The 18,501-nt window shown below is 37.2% G+C and overlaps 1 protein-coding gene across 1 annotated transcript; it reads left to right on the plus strand.

The window, feature by feature from the left end:
- Positions 1-1,032: 1,032 nt before the first annotated feature.
- LOC124261125 lies at positions 1,033-10,973 on the plus strand. The gene is made up of 5 exons (XM_046695451.1): positions 1,033-1,400; positions 1,636-1,915; positions 2,924-3,112; positions 7,580-7,917; positions 10,565-10,973. The coding sequence occupies exons 1-5, from the start codon at positions 1,282-1,284 to the stop codon at positions 10,812-10,814; spliced, it is 1,176 nt and encodes a 391-aa protein (XP_046551407.1). The 5' UTR covers positions 1,033-1,281; the 3' UTR covers positions 10,815-10,973.
- The last annotated feature ends 7,528 nt before the right edge of the window (positions 10,974-18,501 follow it).

Here is an 18,501-nt window from a genome sequence, read left to right on the forward strand (position 1 = left end):
AAAACTTAATGTAAACATAATCATGGATGATTGGCCTATCGAGCACCCTCTGTTAAACCTCTAGTAATCATTAAATAGACAGTTGTATGGTTGACTATACTCATAAAATAAACACTTAACCACTCTGAGATGTTTTAAGTAAACAACACTGAGATGCTCTGAGATGTTTAGGATTAGAACTATTCATCTGATGAAGGGACAAGAAATAGCCCAGAAGCGTCGTGTAGTAATTATTAAAGAAGTTGTAAATCCATACCATACGTTGTTATGTTACCTTCCAACTTCTAAATGCCCATCAAACATCTGAACATGTAATGAATTTCTTCTAATCTTATTATTTTCTAAAAGTTTGGCCCTTTTGACTTTCCCTTGGCCCTTTTGACTTTCCCTTGGCCCTTTTGACTTTTTCAATTGGCCCTTTTCATTCATGTTCCCATTGAATCAATGCATATGATGAAATATGTAATGTCGAAATTTGAAATTTCCATTAAGTACTGCGTTAACTTACAAGTGAAAGGTATTCATTTTGGTTATAATTAGTTGCTGCCGAGAAACGTAATAAACGTGTTCAATCCTTGAATCAGTCCATGTGATGAAAATTGAAATACTGACATGGATATCCAAACTAATGGTCGAAATTTCCTTGAAATACTCTGTTTACTTACAGGACGCGCATATAGCTCAAAGTTTACAGCCCTGAATACTGAAGTTGAATCCAGTCTGCGAGCACCAGGATCGCGTATTTTGAACAATTCTTTAACTTTTGAGCCTGACTCCGGGGCACATTTTCTTTCGACATTTTGTCTGCTATGGGAGTACTCAGTGTGTAAAAACAAACATAAAAATAAATTATTTCAGTCTCCAAAAGTAAACTATTAAAATAAACAAAATTGCTAATTTATACAAAAGGTTTTAATTGTTACATCGCAAGTTCATAGCATTACCCAAAATATAATATTTATATCAGATAATAACTCTCAGCAATGAAAGGTCCCTATTTCAATGCTCTTCAGAAACAGAGTTAGAAAATGGTGTCAACTTCCGGATAAGAATTGTGAGGCGTATTTACCTGTGCAATCTCTATTTGTATGGTTAAAGAATGATTGTATGTGAAAATCGTAGCATCGTGATTCAAAGTTGTGTTTAGAATCTTCAATCTGACCGTCATCTGTTCTTAACGTTGAACGTGGTTTCCTTGTTTGGACATTCAGAGCGACTTACAGCGAGCTTGTTCTTCGGGAACTATTTCAGTATTTAAAGACATTTTGACATTTTTTATGAATGAGATATTCATCAATGGCCGAATATTGCGACATCCAGTTTGATTGGGATTGTGATAGGGATCCGAACACCATCATTGATTATTTTCAAGAAAGTGACGAGAAACAAAATGTTGATGGGTAAGTAGTTCATATGATTAAACTCGTATTCCAGCCAAGGCCTACATTCGAGCACACCTTGGTATAGTGCAAAATCGTCTAGTCTAGTTATATGCTGGACTAATGGGTAAGTAAATAGTTTCCACTGTCAACATGGTCAAGGAGTGTTCATTAGTGATTACGTGATATTATTATGTTTTTTTCTTCTCCAAGTAAGAGATAAATGCCAACCTTTTCTACATTTCCTTTGTTTCAGCCTTGAATCGCTTTCTTTCCCAAGTAAGCTGGAAATTTACAAAGGTGCAGAAAATGAGAGCAGCAACTGTCACTTAACAGTCCGTTGCAAGTCTGTGTACCATGTTGGAATAACAGCAGTACAGATTGTCAGTGAATCTCGGAACATGGAGGTCTATGGACAAACTGAGGGGTACATGCTTACAATCCGAGGAAAGTCAGTTCCCAATTCTGAAGATGATACTCGCTATTATATTTCAAGTTTGTCTACAGAAGAACCAACAAAATGCCTTACTTTTAAGGTAACTGTCACCAATGTCACGTATATTTTCATCCCATTTATCAAAATATTGCTTAGGATTTAAAGATGTGGACATTACAAATATTCATGAGAATTGAGGATATAATGTAACACTGTAGGTACCTCTTCCAGTGAGTGAAATGATGTTACATTTTGGATATTGAGAAATATAAGAATGATACATTAAGAGTCTGTGACTTTAGCATGTTTAGGCACTAGTCCAAAGCCTAGTCAAATTTGTTCTGGTTTATGCTTGTCCATAGGCCAAGACTAAAGTGTATTGAAAATAATACCAAAATACAGGTTCAAGCTCATTAGACTGAAACTTTTCAGCACAGACTTTGTTCAAAATTTCCATAAGAAAAATGGAATGATATATGCAATGAAAAGAGTTGTTGCTGCATATATTGCTAGAACTTGTATATTATTGATATCAGACTGTATTAAATCAACACTGGAATGTTTTATTCATGAAATGAAACAAATCTAGATTTCATCCTGACAGATGTACATGTATCAGTGAAAGGGCATCACTTAAAACTAAGTGAATATACAACCCCAGATTACTTTAATTAAGACTTTGAAAAAGCCATTGATTCAATTTTAGAGCAATTTATCAAGAAGTTATTGTCATTTTTGTAAAAGAAATGGTAAAATGAATAATCAAATTTCTTTTTAGTCTTTCAACCATAAATAATTCTTCTGATGGCAGAAATTCTGGAATCTGTGATCTGATAAAATGAAAAAAATGAAAGGATAGGTGATAAAATAAGAATACATTAGGACAGACAGCTGATGATGCAGCTACTTCTAGATGGTGTGGACAAAGCCAGGGTCTGGACATGCTTATGTGAATGACATTTTGGTGTGAATATGCATAAATTTGATCAATTCTGTTCAAATATTCAGATATCCTCCTGATTTCACATTTTCACTATTAATATGGAAGAACATAAGATTAAGTGAAAGTAATGAAAGATTTGCTATTTTTTTATTCTACATGTTGCAGTTCCTATCACTGAAAGATAGAACATCATTCCTGATCAAGCGTCTACAGATAACTCTTATCCAGATGGCGTCACAGAACAGTTCCTCTCAAATGGACATTGGTAAACTGAGGAATCATGTGAAAGAACTTGGAGATAAAGTCTCGGATAACGCAAAGTCTCTGCTGGACACCATGGAACAGTATCAAAATGTAATAAGTGAAAAAGAATTGTAAAAGCATTAGACAGTGTTTTTAATTATAACCAACTTGTGAGTGAGTATGGTTTTATGCCACTTTTAGCAATATTCCAGCAATATCACAGCTGGGGACCTTTAAGGATCTCTCTAAATTAATTTAGAACAAGATGAGATATTGAATATTAAAAATTACGAAGGCTCATTTAGCACATTCAATTTGCTCAAACCCTTAGCAGTTAGTTACAGAATTCAGCTACACAGCTGCTTCTGTCTCATCTACCATTGGTTGAAGACACGTTTTCTACCATTTCATCCTTGCTTGGCTTGGTTTAACGGCACAATGTGACACCTCAATTTTTAAAAAATACGTAATGCATTTCTCTCAATGATGCTACCTATCAGCCCTCAGTGAAGGTACCATATAATTAATGCCACAAAAAAATATGTATTTAGATAACAATATTAAATTAAAAAGTTCGAATGAATTAAATCGACTCTCGCGCCCTCTGCTGGCCGAAGATTTTTTCAAGCAAACTCCATAGAGTTATGTCCCTAAGAGCTCTCGTTATAAATATCCTACGCACAACTTGTGATTGAAACCAGTTCGGCCAACAGTGACAGCACCGCATGCCACAGTTTTAGATGCACGGAGCAATTGTTTACATTCCATATATGGCATGTGTTTCTGTTTGGAAGCTGTTTGCCTCAAAGTTTCAATTCTTGATTTCAGGCAAGTCTTAAGGGATAATAAGTCTTATATTGCTGCAATAGGAAACTAAAGTGAGGGCATATGCCCCCAATATATAGAATATTGGCCAAAGTATTGTCGAAAAAGCGTGACATTGTGCCTTTGAAAAACATTAGTCAGGCCTGATCTTGAAAGGTGTCCTGAACATTGCTGAAGACAAGTAGAATTTCAGGCTTCTGGAGGCCTGTACTGTCAGCATCTTGTGGGTTTCACTGCAAACAAACTGCATCGTCAAGAAACTGTTAATGTTTTCACACCAAGCACAAAGCCCATCTCGGACGTTAGAGTGGCCAACTATTTCGAACACTGGCATCAGTAATAATTCTGAAATACAGTAAAACTTAGGTTAGAATGAACTCAAATTTACATTTGTTGTAACTGTAGTTCATCATCCCCATTTCATCAACTTAGGTATAACCGAGTAGCTTGAACAAACAGTCTAAGTAAACTTAGGCTCAGTATTATTCTTTACCCTGCTATACTGAGTGTAACAAACCCTAGTAGAAGGTTACCCATGAAGGTCCTGGCTAGAATATTGATCTTCAGTAACCCATGCTTGTTGTAAGAGGCGACTAACGGGATCGGGTGTTCAGGCTCGCTGACTTGATTGACACATGTCATCGGTTCCCAATTGCCCAGAGGCTCATATAGCACATTCAATTTGCTCAAACCCATAGCAGTTAGTTACAGAATTCAGCTACACAGCTGCTTCTGTCTCATCTACCATTGGTTGAAGACACATTTTCTACCATTTCATCCTTGCTTGGCTTGGCTTAACGGCACAATGTGACACCTCAATTTTTAAAAAATTAGTAATGCATTTCTCTCAATGATGCTACCTATCAGCCCTCAGTGAAGGTACCATATAATTAATGCCACAAAAAAATATGTATTTAGATTACAATATTAAAAAGTTCGAATGAATTAAATCGACTCTCGCGCCCTCTGCTGGCCGAAGATTATTTCAAGCAAACTCCATAGAGTTATGTCCCTAAGAGCGCTCGTTATAAATATCCTACGCACAACTTGTGATTGAAACCAGTTCGGCCAACAGTGACAGCACCACATGCCACAATTTTCGATGCATGGAGCAATTGTTTACATTCCATATATGGCATGTGTTTCTGTTTGGAAGTTGTTTGCCTCAAAGTTTCAATTCTTGATTTCAGGCAAGTGTATAAGGGATAATAAGTCTTATATTGCTGCAATAGGAAACTAAAGTGAGGGCATATGCCCCCAATCTATAGAATATTGGCCAAAGGATTGTCCAAAAAGCGTGACATTGTGCCTTTAAAAAACATTAGTCAGGCCTGATCTTGAAAGGTGTCCTGAACATTGCTGAAGACAAGTAGAATTTCAGGCTTCTGGAGGCCTGTACTGTCAGCGTCTTGTGGGTTTCACTGCAAACAATCGGCATCGTCAAGAAACTGTTAATGTTTTCACACCAAGCACAAAGCCCATCTCGATCGCTAGAGTGGCCAGCTATTTCGAACACTGGCATCAGTAATAATTCTGAAATACAGTAAAACTTAGGTTAGAATGAACTCAAATTTACATTTGTTGTAACTGTAGTTCATCATCCCCATTTCATCAACTTAGATATAACCAAGTAGCTGGAACAAACAGTCTAAGTAAACTTAGGCTCAGTATTATTCGTTACCCTGCTATACTGAGTGTAACAAACCCTAGTAGAAGGTTACCCATGAAGGTCCTGGCTAGAATATTGATCTTCAGTAACCCATGCTTGTTGTAAGAGGCGACTAACGGGATCGGGTGTTCAGGCTCGCTGACTTGATTGACACATGTCATCGGTTCCCAATTGCCCAGATTGATGCTCATGCTGTTGATCACTGGATTGTCTGGCCCAGACTCGATTTTTTACAGACCACCACCATATAGCTGGAATATTGCTGAGTGTGGCGTAAAACCTAACTCACTCACTCACTCACTAGTAGAAGGTCGCATCAGCTAACCTTTGACCTACCTATGACTGTCCAATCAAATGCGAGACAGACAAACGGATTTTAACCAATCAGACAACAGCTACTGTTTAGGGTTCGGTGGGACTTACAAAATTCCCCAGTCACTGACACTGATCTCTCACCAAACAAAAACCTGCATCAAACACAGATACCTGCAGTATATACTCTTAGGGCTTTCTCATGACATGGTTACCATTGGCTAATATTTCCGCAAGCTGACATCCTTGAATATTGACAAAACCGCTATTTTCAGCAACTGTTTACTCACTGTTGTGGCATGCTCCATGTGCATCACTCGGAAGCGATCGTACGGAAAATAGCATTTGGAATCGTTTGGGTACAAACTTTTTCGAGGTAAAAGTTCAATAGGTATGTGCAAATGTCAACTTTCACGATTTGGTAAGCTGTGTTCTGATTGGTCAATTGAAAAGGTTAGCAGACGCGACCTTCTACTAGGGTTTGTTAGACTCAATATAGCAGTGTAACGAATAATACTGTCTAAGTTTACTTTAGACTGCTGGAACAAAAATATACCCAGTTCTTTAAACCCTCGGTTAGTTATAAACAACTTTCTTATAAATGTAGTTAACGATGATTCCCAGCTATGTTTAACCAGCTCACTCACTACAACATCTCGCTTTCAGTAATTCAGCATATAAAATGCATTTTCCAGGGCTAGGTTACCATTCATGTGTGACTGAACCAAGCACATTTATCAATCAGGCCAGACCAATGTTATTTCTTGTTTTATGAATTTTTGTCCTCAGGCAGGAGGGATAAAAATAAAAGTCACCAGTCAAAGCAAAACCCATGAGTTTTTCCAAGGCATTGTTTTTCAAGTTCACACTTGCTGAGGTGTTTGAAGCAAATATTGTTAGATAATTCAGTTTAAACATGTTAAAGGACAGTTACGGCTCAAGTCTTGCTCCTGTATATCTTAACATTAGGATTATATTTTTTGAGTGGGGAAAGTATATTTTTATTTTTTTCTTATTCTTGAAAAATTACGACCCGGGCGAACCGTAAAACAAGAAATAAAATTGGTCTGGCCTCACCTAAATATTACTTGATCATGTTGACTGTTGTGAGCAAAAAGTCCTGATCAAAAAGAGTCATTTTGATGAAAAGCTAGCAATTCCCTACATACTTTAAATATATGGAATAACACATTAGATCATGTGAATATATCATATATGATCAGATTCATCAACACATTTGCTATTACTCATTGTCAATTCAACATGGCATGACCGAACGAGAAAATCCGCTTTTGTAAGTCCCGCTGAACCTAAATAGTAGCCGCCTTGGCGCTTGATTGGACGAGGCAACTGTTCTGAACTAGATTTTGCTAAATATCCCATACTGTTTAAAGGTACTGTTTACACATGAACTGATGTATTGTAAAACAAATTCATAACATTGAAAAGATTATCGTTATGAGTTCAATAAATGATGAAACTCAGAGAAAATTGGCAAATTCTTAACAAAACTTTACACCAAAACGCATCTGTTCACATGCACAATATTTGCACATGCTTTTCAGCAATTTGATGCATGATCCTCGTTCAATTCATCTGCACAAAGTTTGCAGTTGGTTCCCCCAAGTTAGTGGAGAAATTCATCTTCGATGTAACCATATATATATCCATAACATATAGTGAGTGCTTTAAGTGAGTCTAAACTTTTGATGGGTAGTATATGACAGGAGTTGTGGGTTAAATAGTAATGAACATATCACTGTCAATTTCAGAATCAGCGGGGTGCACTAGACAATGTTCGAACCATGATCTCTGAGAGCACATTGCCACCTGACAAAGAATCGTCATTATCTGGCATGGCTGGACTGTTGTCCATGTTTTCCAAGATGAACAGTAGCGTGCCAAACAATCCTCCCTCCGTGCCGAGGGGGGACAATGGTGTAAACAATCCTAGTGATTTGGCCGGGAATCTGTTGACCCACATGTCCATGAGTCAGAACGGAGACAGTTTACACAGCGAGGACATGTACAAGTTTCTACAGTCAGTCTGCGGGAGGGTGTCGAAACTGCGGCACACTGAAAAAGCAAACCCTGAGATAATTTCCAAGAGGTTTGTATGTTGTGTTATGACGATAAACCTGAATTATATTATGAATAAATAGTTATACAGGACAAATCTTATGGATAACAACTTCTTGATTTATTTTTCACAACGCTTCTGGGCTAGTTCTTGCCCCTTCTTCAGGTTTCTTCAGAAACGTTGTGAAAAATAAATCAAGAAGTTGTTATCCATAAGATTTGTCCTGTATTACTACACCAACTTCTAAATGTCTTTGAAGAATTGTATAAATAGTTGCATGTGAACATCCTTGTCATCTGACGTATGGTCAGCTAGTCTGAGACTAGTGATTTTCAGGAAGGACCAGCAACATATCCTTGTGGACTACCACTGTTTACCATCAGCATGGCCATGGTGATTACTGAGATGACTATTAAAACAGACAAGTTTTGTTGACTAGGCAAACTGAAAAATACTGTAAAAATACAACTTTATTGGTTCACCAGATGTACGTTGAAATACTGCTGCAATTTGCAATGCAAAGTTGCGTCTCTTAGTTGCACCAGGATTCAGCGGTCAAGCATACAGATCTAAGTTTTGTTTTGTTTAAGAACCTTGGTTTGTCAATACGATACTCATGTTGCTGGTATTCACCAGTGTGGTATTATTATTTTTATTATTATTATTGGATATTTATATAGCGCACATATCCACACACTAGTGCATGCTCAAGGTGATGGTATTTTTTCCCTCGATCATTGGGCGTCAATCTCAACGGCACATCTTATTAAACATCAACAACCAATGTGTCACATCTGTCTGTAAGTCGGGTAGTAAACTAAGTTGTTTTTCTAACTCTGTCCCATTTCAATGTCAAACATGTTCTCGTCACGATATGGCGGAAATATTGCCGATGTGACGTTAAATTAATTAACTCACTCACTCACTCAGATTGCCTGTGTCACTTATGAAGATCCGGGTTAGAATTGGGTCTTCCAGGTCTTCAGCGACTCATGCTTGTCATAACAGATGACTAATGGTATTGGGTGGTCAAGCTCGCTGACTTGGTTGACATACAGTCATCTCTTGCCATAACGCAGGTCTTGGGGTCCAAGGATGACCTCCCACCTTATGAGACACCTGCATTGTATGTGACATGGAATAAAGGCCTAGTAAAATCATATTTTCCATGAACATTGCATAACTACTATGTGTATTGTGCCAGCTCAAAACTATCTCGTATCGTTGGAGGTGAACAACCAAACTTTGTAAATGAAAATGGGAAACTTGCAATCAAACATCACTAGACATGATCATTCAATTGGTTTTCCTGTTATGCTACCTGTTATTCAACTAAGCCAGAAATAGCAATCAGCTGTGTGCACATGTTTTGCTCCAACCAACCAGTGATTCAGTTAAAAAATCGATCCAAAAATATAACGGTATCATAGGCGAATCCACAGGTGGGGGTGGGGTGCAGGGGTGTGAACCCCCCCTTTTTTCCTGAAAGTTTATTATGAAACTCTCGTGAAAATGAAGTGTGCAACCCCCATGCGCACGCACGAACACACACTTCTAAAAAATCTGTATCTGCCCCTGCTGTATGTCATTATATCCTTACTGGAAGGTCGATGCTGTTGATCACTGGACTGTCTGGTCCAGATTCGATTATTTACAGACCGCCGCCATATAGCTGGAATACTGCTGAATAGAGGTTTAAACAACAAACAAACAAAAGATTGTCTGTGTCGATAGAATGTTCACCCAGATGTGAAAATGTTTTGTTTTGTTTTGTTTTGTTTTGTTTTTTTTAGATTTCACACTCTTATTTCTTTCATATTCAGCCAAAGTCGTATGGCTTTCTTTTGCCAGGCAGTTAGTAAAGAACTATTTCCACATATTAACTCACCAGATCAGTTTTGCTATAAGTGTTCTATTTCTTAACACTACATCTAGGTCTTATTTTAAACCATACACTCATCTTTCATTAAAGCAGGTGACGCGCATCAATATGTGAACCGGTCTATTGTTAAGGGAAAGACAGTAGCTCTCTACTTCTCATGCCTGCACCGATGAACTGCTCCATTTTAATAAACAGCAATGTCGTGAATGCATTTCTTCATCCTAATCCGACCCGCTGTATGTCATTATATCCTTACTGGGTAGGTTGATGCTGTTGACTGCTGGATTGTCTGGTCAGACTTGATTATTTACAGACCGCCACCATATAGCTGGAATACTGCTGAGTAGAGGTTTAAACAACAAACAAACAAAAGATTGTCTGTGTCGATAGAATGTTCACCCAGATGTGAGAATGTTTGTAATTGATGCCATGTGTTTTCTTACCTATAGACATTATAGATTTATGAAAGTAGTAATTAATTTGGACAAGTTTAAGCAGACATGTGCACGTGCATGCATGCATAAAGCTGCGTATAAGTTAAACAGTCATGAACGGAACATGAAACATTAAGTTTTTATCTCACTCTATCGACATGATCAATGTTTTATCAAGTTAATTTTTTCTGTTAGGGTGGTGGGATAGTGGTTAAATCGTTCACTCGTCACGTTGTAGACCCGGGTTCGATTCCCCACATGGGTACAATGTGTGACTTCCGTTGCTGTGTCCCTAGCCGTGATATTGATGAAATATTGCTAAAAGCGGCGTAAAACTAAATGCATAGTTATTCTGTTTCAGTGAAGTTCCAGCACAGAACCAAGTGGACCCTGCTGTCCTGGAGGAAGTATCAAAACGGATCCATTCAGCCGAAGAACGGATCCTCACGCAGGTACAGAATCAGATGTCAGACATGGAAGCCAGGCTGAACAGCAAGATGGACAGAATACTGCAGCTGTTGTCTCCATCTGAAGAATCGGTATCAGAATCGGAGGAAGAACCAGATACCCCAGACAAAATCCCTTCTCCACAACCGATAGACTTGGACTAATCTTCAGTTCGTAGCCAAAAGACACAATGAAACCTTTATATTATGTTCATCTGGACACAGTTGTTCTCAGGACAAATTACTTTTAAAGAATGTTATTTGTTCTTTCACAGAATGGTCTAGAAGGTGTTTATAATATCATCAGAATGGTCTAGAAGGTGTTTATAGTATCATCAGAATGATGTAGATGGTATTTGGAGTATCATCAGAATGGTCTAGAAGGCATTTATAGTATCATCAGAATGGTCTAGAAGGTGTTTATAGTATCATCAGAATGGTCTAGAAGGTGTTTATAGTATCATCAGAATGGTCTAGAAAGCGTTTATAGTATCATCAGAATGGTCTAGAAGGTGTTTATAGTATCATCAGAATGGTCTAGAAAGCGTTTATAGTATCATCAGAATGGTCTAGAAGGTGTTTATAGTATCATCAGAATGGTCTAGAAAGCGTTTATAGTATCATCAGAATGGTCTAGAAGGTGTTTATAGTATCATCAGAATGGTCTAGAAAGCGTTTATAGTATCATCAGAATGGTCTAGAAGGTGTTTATAGTATCATCAGAATGGTCTAAAAGGCATTAGTAGTATCATCAGAATGGTTTAATAGCGCTGGTAGTTTTACCAGAATGGTCTAGAAGGCGTTGGTGGTATAACCAGAATGGTCTAGATGATGAAATTTTGCCCCAACTCATCATCCCTTCAGTGTCTTGAAGGAGATGATTTTGTTTGTTTGTAATTGTGGTTAACGTAATGAGATTAGTCTCACTGTACATAGCTTCAAGTGTGTGGCTGATCCAAACAAAGATGTACAAACTATGAGAACAAACTGAACATTTGCCTGGACAATGCATTAACATAACTGCCATGGTCATTTGGCCGCAGATATTGTGAACGATAAACAAATCTTGTATATTTTGCAACCTTGCCCCAGGCAAGATTAGGAAGGATATTTGGTCTACCACATTGTCAATACTTCACAGTGTTCCACCATCATCCATGAAGACATATGACTGTCCACTTCACAGGTTTGTATACACTGTGTTTCAACCTCATCATTGTGAATACGAGCCCTTTTACGATTCACTCAAGCATTTAGTGAATCTAACCATATCCCTTCATGAATTCAGTTCAATGTCTGTGGTCACTAGAATGGCATATTTATGATTATTCATGGTGTTCCGATTGATTGAAATATTCGAAGAATGGTCGCAGTCACCAAACAACCAGGCAATCGATCATATTTTCTCATAATTGAACACAAACGATTTTGGAACTACTGTTTAAGTGATTGAAACACTTGACGATGGAACATATCTTAGAAGTTGTCAGGGCCTGAAAATGTGTTCAGGAGGTTTATGTTCATGATATATTAGTCATCACATTAAAGTGGCAAGTTGCATCATTTTACCTTGAATGTGAAGTTTGCAAATGCAAATGCAATTTGTGCAGTTTCTGAAAATCCAAAAAACAACAAAGAACCACGTTATACTTATCTGTAATAACAACCTGAATAGGAAAATCTGAAAAAATGAAGCTAACCAATTTCTTTCGATGATTGCTCCTTGGTAATGAACCAATCATCAATTGTGACATTTCAAACAATTCCCGACACTAATGATTATTCTTTAAAACAGTGTCTTTTACTTGGAACTTGTCTAATATATATAAAAGTGAAAATTGAAATTAAATATAAAGTATTCATGAATACATATTTATATACTTCGTTATAAGCGTGAAGCGTGTAATATTTGCCTCCTGGTGTATTGGTACCATACCTAATGAAAATATAGATCCAGATTGAGGGTTACTACGGCAACAGATCAAGCGAAGACCAGGTTCCAGTGACAGTTTAATAGTGCTCAGACAAATAAACTCTCAGCTTTCTCACAGGAGTAGACTTGTGGCTGCGTATGCATTGTCTCTTGCTTGGAGCTGAGATTATTCAATGTCCATGGGTTATAAATGGCCGCTTTCCATTACATTACTTACACTGACCAAGCGGCCATGTTTTCAAGGATGTGTAACAAGGATGTATTGACAATTGGTCTGACAAGATCAGACATGTTATTTATAAGCTGCTATGGTTTATGTTACGAATGTAATGTACTTTGACAGTATGGGAGGAAGCTGTTTGTTTTATTTCATTTTTTTCAGTTGACAACAGCTCTTCAACATTTCAAAACTGTTTTGAGTTGAGTAATTTAAATGTTTACCTATGATTGAGAGAATGAAAAGGCGTTTGGATGAAGTCATAATTTTGTGCTGACAATTGTATTTCCAAATATGGCTTTATGATGTTAATGATAATGTACAAATATTTTTAGATTTTTTGATTTTTTATGTTAGACTTAATATGATTTTTCTGTGCGACATTTTTAGAATATGTTTTAGATTTGTACAAACAGTATTGATGGGTCCAAAGATTTGTTATGATATGTGTTAAAGTCGATGACTTTGACTTTATTAAATAGTATATTTGTGTTGGACGGATATCACTCCGAAATAAGCTGGGATAAAACCTTACTTCTTCTCTCTGATCCTGATGTGGGGTGGTCGGGTAGCCTAGTGGTTAAAGTGCTCGCTCGTCACGCCGAAGACCCGGGTTCAATTCCCCACATGGGTACAATGTGTGAAGCCCATTTCTGGTGTCCCCAGCCGTGATATTGCTGGAATATTGCTAAAAGTGGACTAAAACTCAACTCACTCACTCACTGATCCTGGTGCTGACATGTTTCTACTGTGTGAAGATCTAATAATTCCTCCATAGAATATAGCTTCAAGTGTAACGGTGCCTCAAAGGCTCTGATACCAAGAAACAGGTGCATATATTTTAACTGGCTGATAAGAAACCTCACCAGATGTCAGATCTCCCTGAAGAGAGTTGTTGGACAGGATAAGGCTTAGTCTCTATATGTATATAATCTTGATAACAACAAACAGTTCCTTTCTTTAAAACAGAAAAGGAGCCGTTAAGAAAGGAGATTCAGAAACTGAACCTGAGGAAATCTAGACTTGCTTCATTTACAGATTTAGTGTTGGAGAAACAACAGAAGGGAAAATGATGTGTTTCAGGGACTGTGAGACCATCTAAGGTATTGGTAGGGATGTCGCAGTACATAAGTTCCATGAATCGATACGTATCACGATACCCATGTCACGATTTGATACGTATCACGATACATATTTTCGCGGCATTGTTGCGTAAATTTTGTTACATTTTGAACATTAATGTTTCATATTATATAATTGTCTATGAAAAGATCAACAATTTTGATTCTCAGAGATTAAAAAGTTCTAATTTCCCATCTTTGTGCATGAAAAATAATCATTTATAACTCTCATAACATCGAAAAACATGATACAACTGCAAAATGTAAACGATACACCAACATATTTAAACCGATACCTTCAACACTAAATATCGATACAGATTTGAATGTATCGATAATTGTATATTCTTAGAAAAAGTATTGATGCATCGATGTATGGTGGCATCCCTAGGTATTGGAATAAAATATTATATGTTGATGATGCAAGTAGCCGCCATGAAGACACTCACAGAAGAATGTACATGAAATGTTCTACTAGCGGTCCAAGTGAAATCTTCAGGTTATGAATTACAAAGATAAAGCAATTTCCAGATTTGTTAAGGTTCCAGATCTGGTCTCACTGCATGCAAAAATACGGAAAAAATGTGATTAAATTATAAGAAAAATTGATAGGCCCCTCCTCCCTGTAGTGAGTGTGTGAGTATATTTTTACTCCGGTTTTAGCAATATTCCAGCGATATCATGGTGAGGGTCACCAGAAATGGGGTTCACACACTGTACCCACGTGAGGAATTGAACCCGGGTCTTCAGCGTGACGAGCGAATGCTTTGACCTCTAGGCTACCCCACCAACCCCTCCTGCTATAATAAACGACTCGTCTCTTCTGCTACTTTTAACTGTATATTGACCTTTGTGTGAAGGTTATCATAGTTCAGCTGTTTGCCATTATGACATGTTGTTACCATAGTTACTGGAAACATTTTGTGGGATCGTCCAATGCTTCATATTGTGTATTGAAAATATTTTGAATATTTTACTTTGTGATAGTATTTAAATGTTTTGTGTTTGTGAAATCGTTTGAAATGTAAGAACTTGTGGATTTTACTTGTGAATTATTTTGTGACAAAGTTCTATGCAAGGTACATGCTATTATTTTTCACTATTGGTTGTTTTGAAATATAACATCTACTCATTGTCTTCACGTTACTTTATGCTGATCTTAAATAGGCATTGGAGTGTGTGAAATAGTTCCTTAGTAGATCCAGAGCAAGATTGTCATTGTAAATACTAGACCCTTTCAGAACTTAATGACCTGAGGATCCGGTTGTATCATTGCTTCATTAACTAATGTCAACATTAAACCCTAATGATACATTAAATCCTTAATGCATCATTAGTTAATGGCATCATCAAAAACGGTTGTATCAAACACTTATTAGCATATCATTATCTAATGACGTCCTAATGTAAATATTTTCATTAAATCCGGGAATTCCCCTAATATTTCCCCACAATTCCGCGCTGTAAACATGTAAGTGTTACTCTCCGTCGTCTGTCAAAATGGCATCTTTGGGGCTAAACCTCGAAACAAAAACAAACATTTCGACTGCTGTGAAGAAACACGTCTAAATAATTCTGAAACGTCGCCGATAAACCTAGAATCGGTTGGGATGTTTTGGAATATACACGAACACGAACGCCGAAGTGAGCTTTCCGCCATATTGGATAGTGTTTACAAAATCAAGTTTCGCTAAGGCCAGTCATAGGACGCCTATTACATCATGTATAGTTCATATTCAGTTGTGACAAATGCATCGCTGAATTCCTCATACATTTTAGAATCAAATTCCAAATGGTCTTTGTCACTATAACAAAGTGTCTAAGAAAAAACGAAACATATTGGGTGTGAAAACGGGACGTTGTGCTCATTACACAGCGCTTGCTAGAAATATAAACAAAGCAAAAATAAATACTGTGCAGCATTTTCTCAATTTTTTAGACATCAGTTCGTCTATTCGTAGCATGCATGAGCTCAATATTTTTAGAATATGCACGGAAAGAGTATCGTAGCAAGAACTAGAAAACTTAAAACAGATACAATACTGAAATTTCATATATTCACACGAAAGTTCTGTGCAGCGTGTCGCCATGAGAGACGCAACATCATGGAGAACGACATAGGCAATTATCGGCATTTCTGACGTTTTCAATGAAAACAATGAAAAAAAACAACCATACGGAGATAGTCAGAATGTTTCCGATTACTTACATCATACATTTATGGACAAAGGTTCCCTCGCAAAATCGTGGGCACCCATATCCATGAAGCCGCCATTTCATGAGAAATCGGTCATCGGTAGCGATGTCATACATCAACATTGTTGGACGTATGTGGCAATTTCTTTGAGGTGAAGGTCGGTTGAATAAGAGTAAACACAATCAAACTGCCCTGCGGATTAAACTTGTATTATTAATGTATACTTTGCGTATCGTTCACATATGGTTTCATGAAACTAATTTCATTATCAACATTTAGTATTTTAAACCTAAGTAAAACTGACATAATAAATTAAAATGATTTATTTATTTCATGAAATATATATGCACACATTTTTAAAGGATATGTCTTGTTCATTGAATTTGTTTATGTTGTGTTATAGACAAAACAATGGCGTATAATCATTGGCCAGGTGCGCGTTTTGTCACAAATGTTTTGAGTATCATTGTTTTCGATAATTCTGTGAACAAAACATCACGAAAATATTGTGTCCTTATTCACAGCAAATTCTCGCCAAGTGATCTGAGTTACAATGACTTAGTATTAAGCATACCGGAGTGAGGCCCCCTTATCTTTATAAGCGTGTGACCTTTATGTAGCCATTTGACGTCATAGGGGAAAATCCATTTTCAACACATATTGCGAGTCACTTTTAAGATTGAGCGTATAACGTTATACATAAGCACACAAACTAATTTAATACATACCTATGTCATTCAGGTATCAGGTAGAATTTTGTTCGCTCACACTTTCCGTAAAGATGCCAAATTGAAAATATAGTAGCACAGTACTTTTATCAGTGCACGATAAACAGCAGAGAAATTTACTGTTTTTAACGCAAAACAAAATTAGGCGTAACATTTAGCAATGTCTACGTTTCAAACTGAGTTTATACCATGAGATAGTACATTGAATACTCTACATTTCTGTGTAATTTTATAGCTGTAGGTAGATCCAGTGCGGCGCAAACAAAATTCTGGCGCAATGTTCACTTTTCCAGGACGTTTAATGATGCTCTAATGATACCCCAGGACCTTCATTAAGTTAATGACGCACTAATGACAACAGAGCATCATTAAAACGTTAGTACAACAGAATTTAATGATACATTAGTTAATGAACGTTTAATGGCACGTTAATGCTTCATTAAAGTTTGATACAACCGGGTCCTGATTTTGACTATTTTGGATCAATCAGGTTTTGTAATCTCAGAGTCATCTTAACAAGACTTATCAGTTGGACGTCATCTATTGGTCGCCAGACCCGTGAAGATCCAGGTTAGAATTGATCTTCAGCAACCCATGTTTGTCGTAAGAAGCGACTAAGGGGATCCGGTGGTCAGCCTCACTGACTTGGTTGACACATGTCCTCGGTTCCCAATTGTGTAGGTCGATGCTCATGCTGTTGATCTCTAGATTGTTGGGTCCAGACTTGATTATTTACAGACCGTCGCCATATAGCTGGAATATTGCTGAGTGCGGCGTAAAACTTAACTCGCGCACTCACTGTTGGTGGCCGAGTGGTGTAAGCTGAATTAAACTTCCACAAAATATATGAGTTTGAATCCCAGATGAACTCTGATAGTGATCTTTGGACTGTCACCGCAAGACCATTCGCTGGGTACATGTGAGTTCTGGTCCCCCTCATACAAATATTGTGTGTAGTGATCTTTGAACGCTGAGTTTCACAAATTTGTGTGTGTGTTTTAACGCTGAACTAAGCAAATATTCCATTTATATGATGGACTAGACAATCCAGTGATTGATATCATGAGTTACGATCAGGGCATTTTGACATGTTATTAACCAAGTCATTTTGACCACCAAATCCTTTTGTGGCAAGCATTCATTGCTGGGGACCAGTTGGCGTGGAATCCCCCAATTTCACCATTATGCTTATTCTCTCCAATATAGGTCCTCGAACCTTCCCTCTTGTATTATCATGTCACTGATGTGCAAACACAAACTTACTTTTCCCTTACAGTCTTTTAAGGTAATGTTTGCATCCAGTATAAACCTACCGGTAATCCGCAACCAGTCTCTCTGTTAGACTTAAGAATAATTCTGGTCTGGACAATCTGTAAACAAACACTGCTAGAACTAATAAGAAATCTAATTGGATGATTTTTCTTTCAAGGCCATATGTTTATTTAGACAGGCTGTCAAAATAAACCCCTAATTTATTGATGAAATAAAATGGCTTTTGACCAGAAAATGTAGGTAGTTCAATTTACAGTTTGGTTAATTGAAGAGATGAGGTTGTGTCAAGATTAAGTGAAACAGTTGTTGAATAATGCCAATGAAAATCTTTATTTTAATAAGAAAAACAAGATAAGTTATTTGTCTGTATTGTTTCAAAGTCAT

This window comes from Haliotis rubra, unplaced genomic scaffold, assembly GCF_003918875.1.
Source record: "Haliotis rubra isolate DU_JTF1 unplaced genomic scaffold, ASM391887v1 Scf79, whole genome shotgun sequence".
NCBI classification, from domain to species: domain Eukaryota; kingdom Metazoa; phylum Mollusca; class Gastropoda; order Lepetellida; family Haliotidae; genus Haliotis; species Haliotis rubra.

Bases quoted from the DNA above. Each gene is read 5' to 3' on its own strand.
- LOC124261125 (XM_046695451.1), top strand. From the start codon at position 1,282: ATGAGATATTCATCAATGGCCGAATATTGCGACATCCAGTTTGATTGG. The intron at 1,916-2,923 runs GTAACTGTCACC...TACATGTTGCAG, and splicing joins CAAAATGCCTTACTTTTAAG to TTCCTATCACTGAAAGATAG. The intron at 7,918-10,564 runs GTTTGTATGTTG...ATTCTGTTTCAG, and splicing joins CCTGAGATAATTTCCAAGAG to TGAAGTTCCAGCACAGAACC.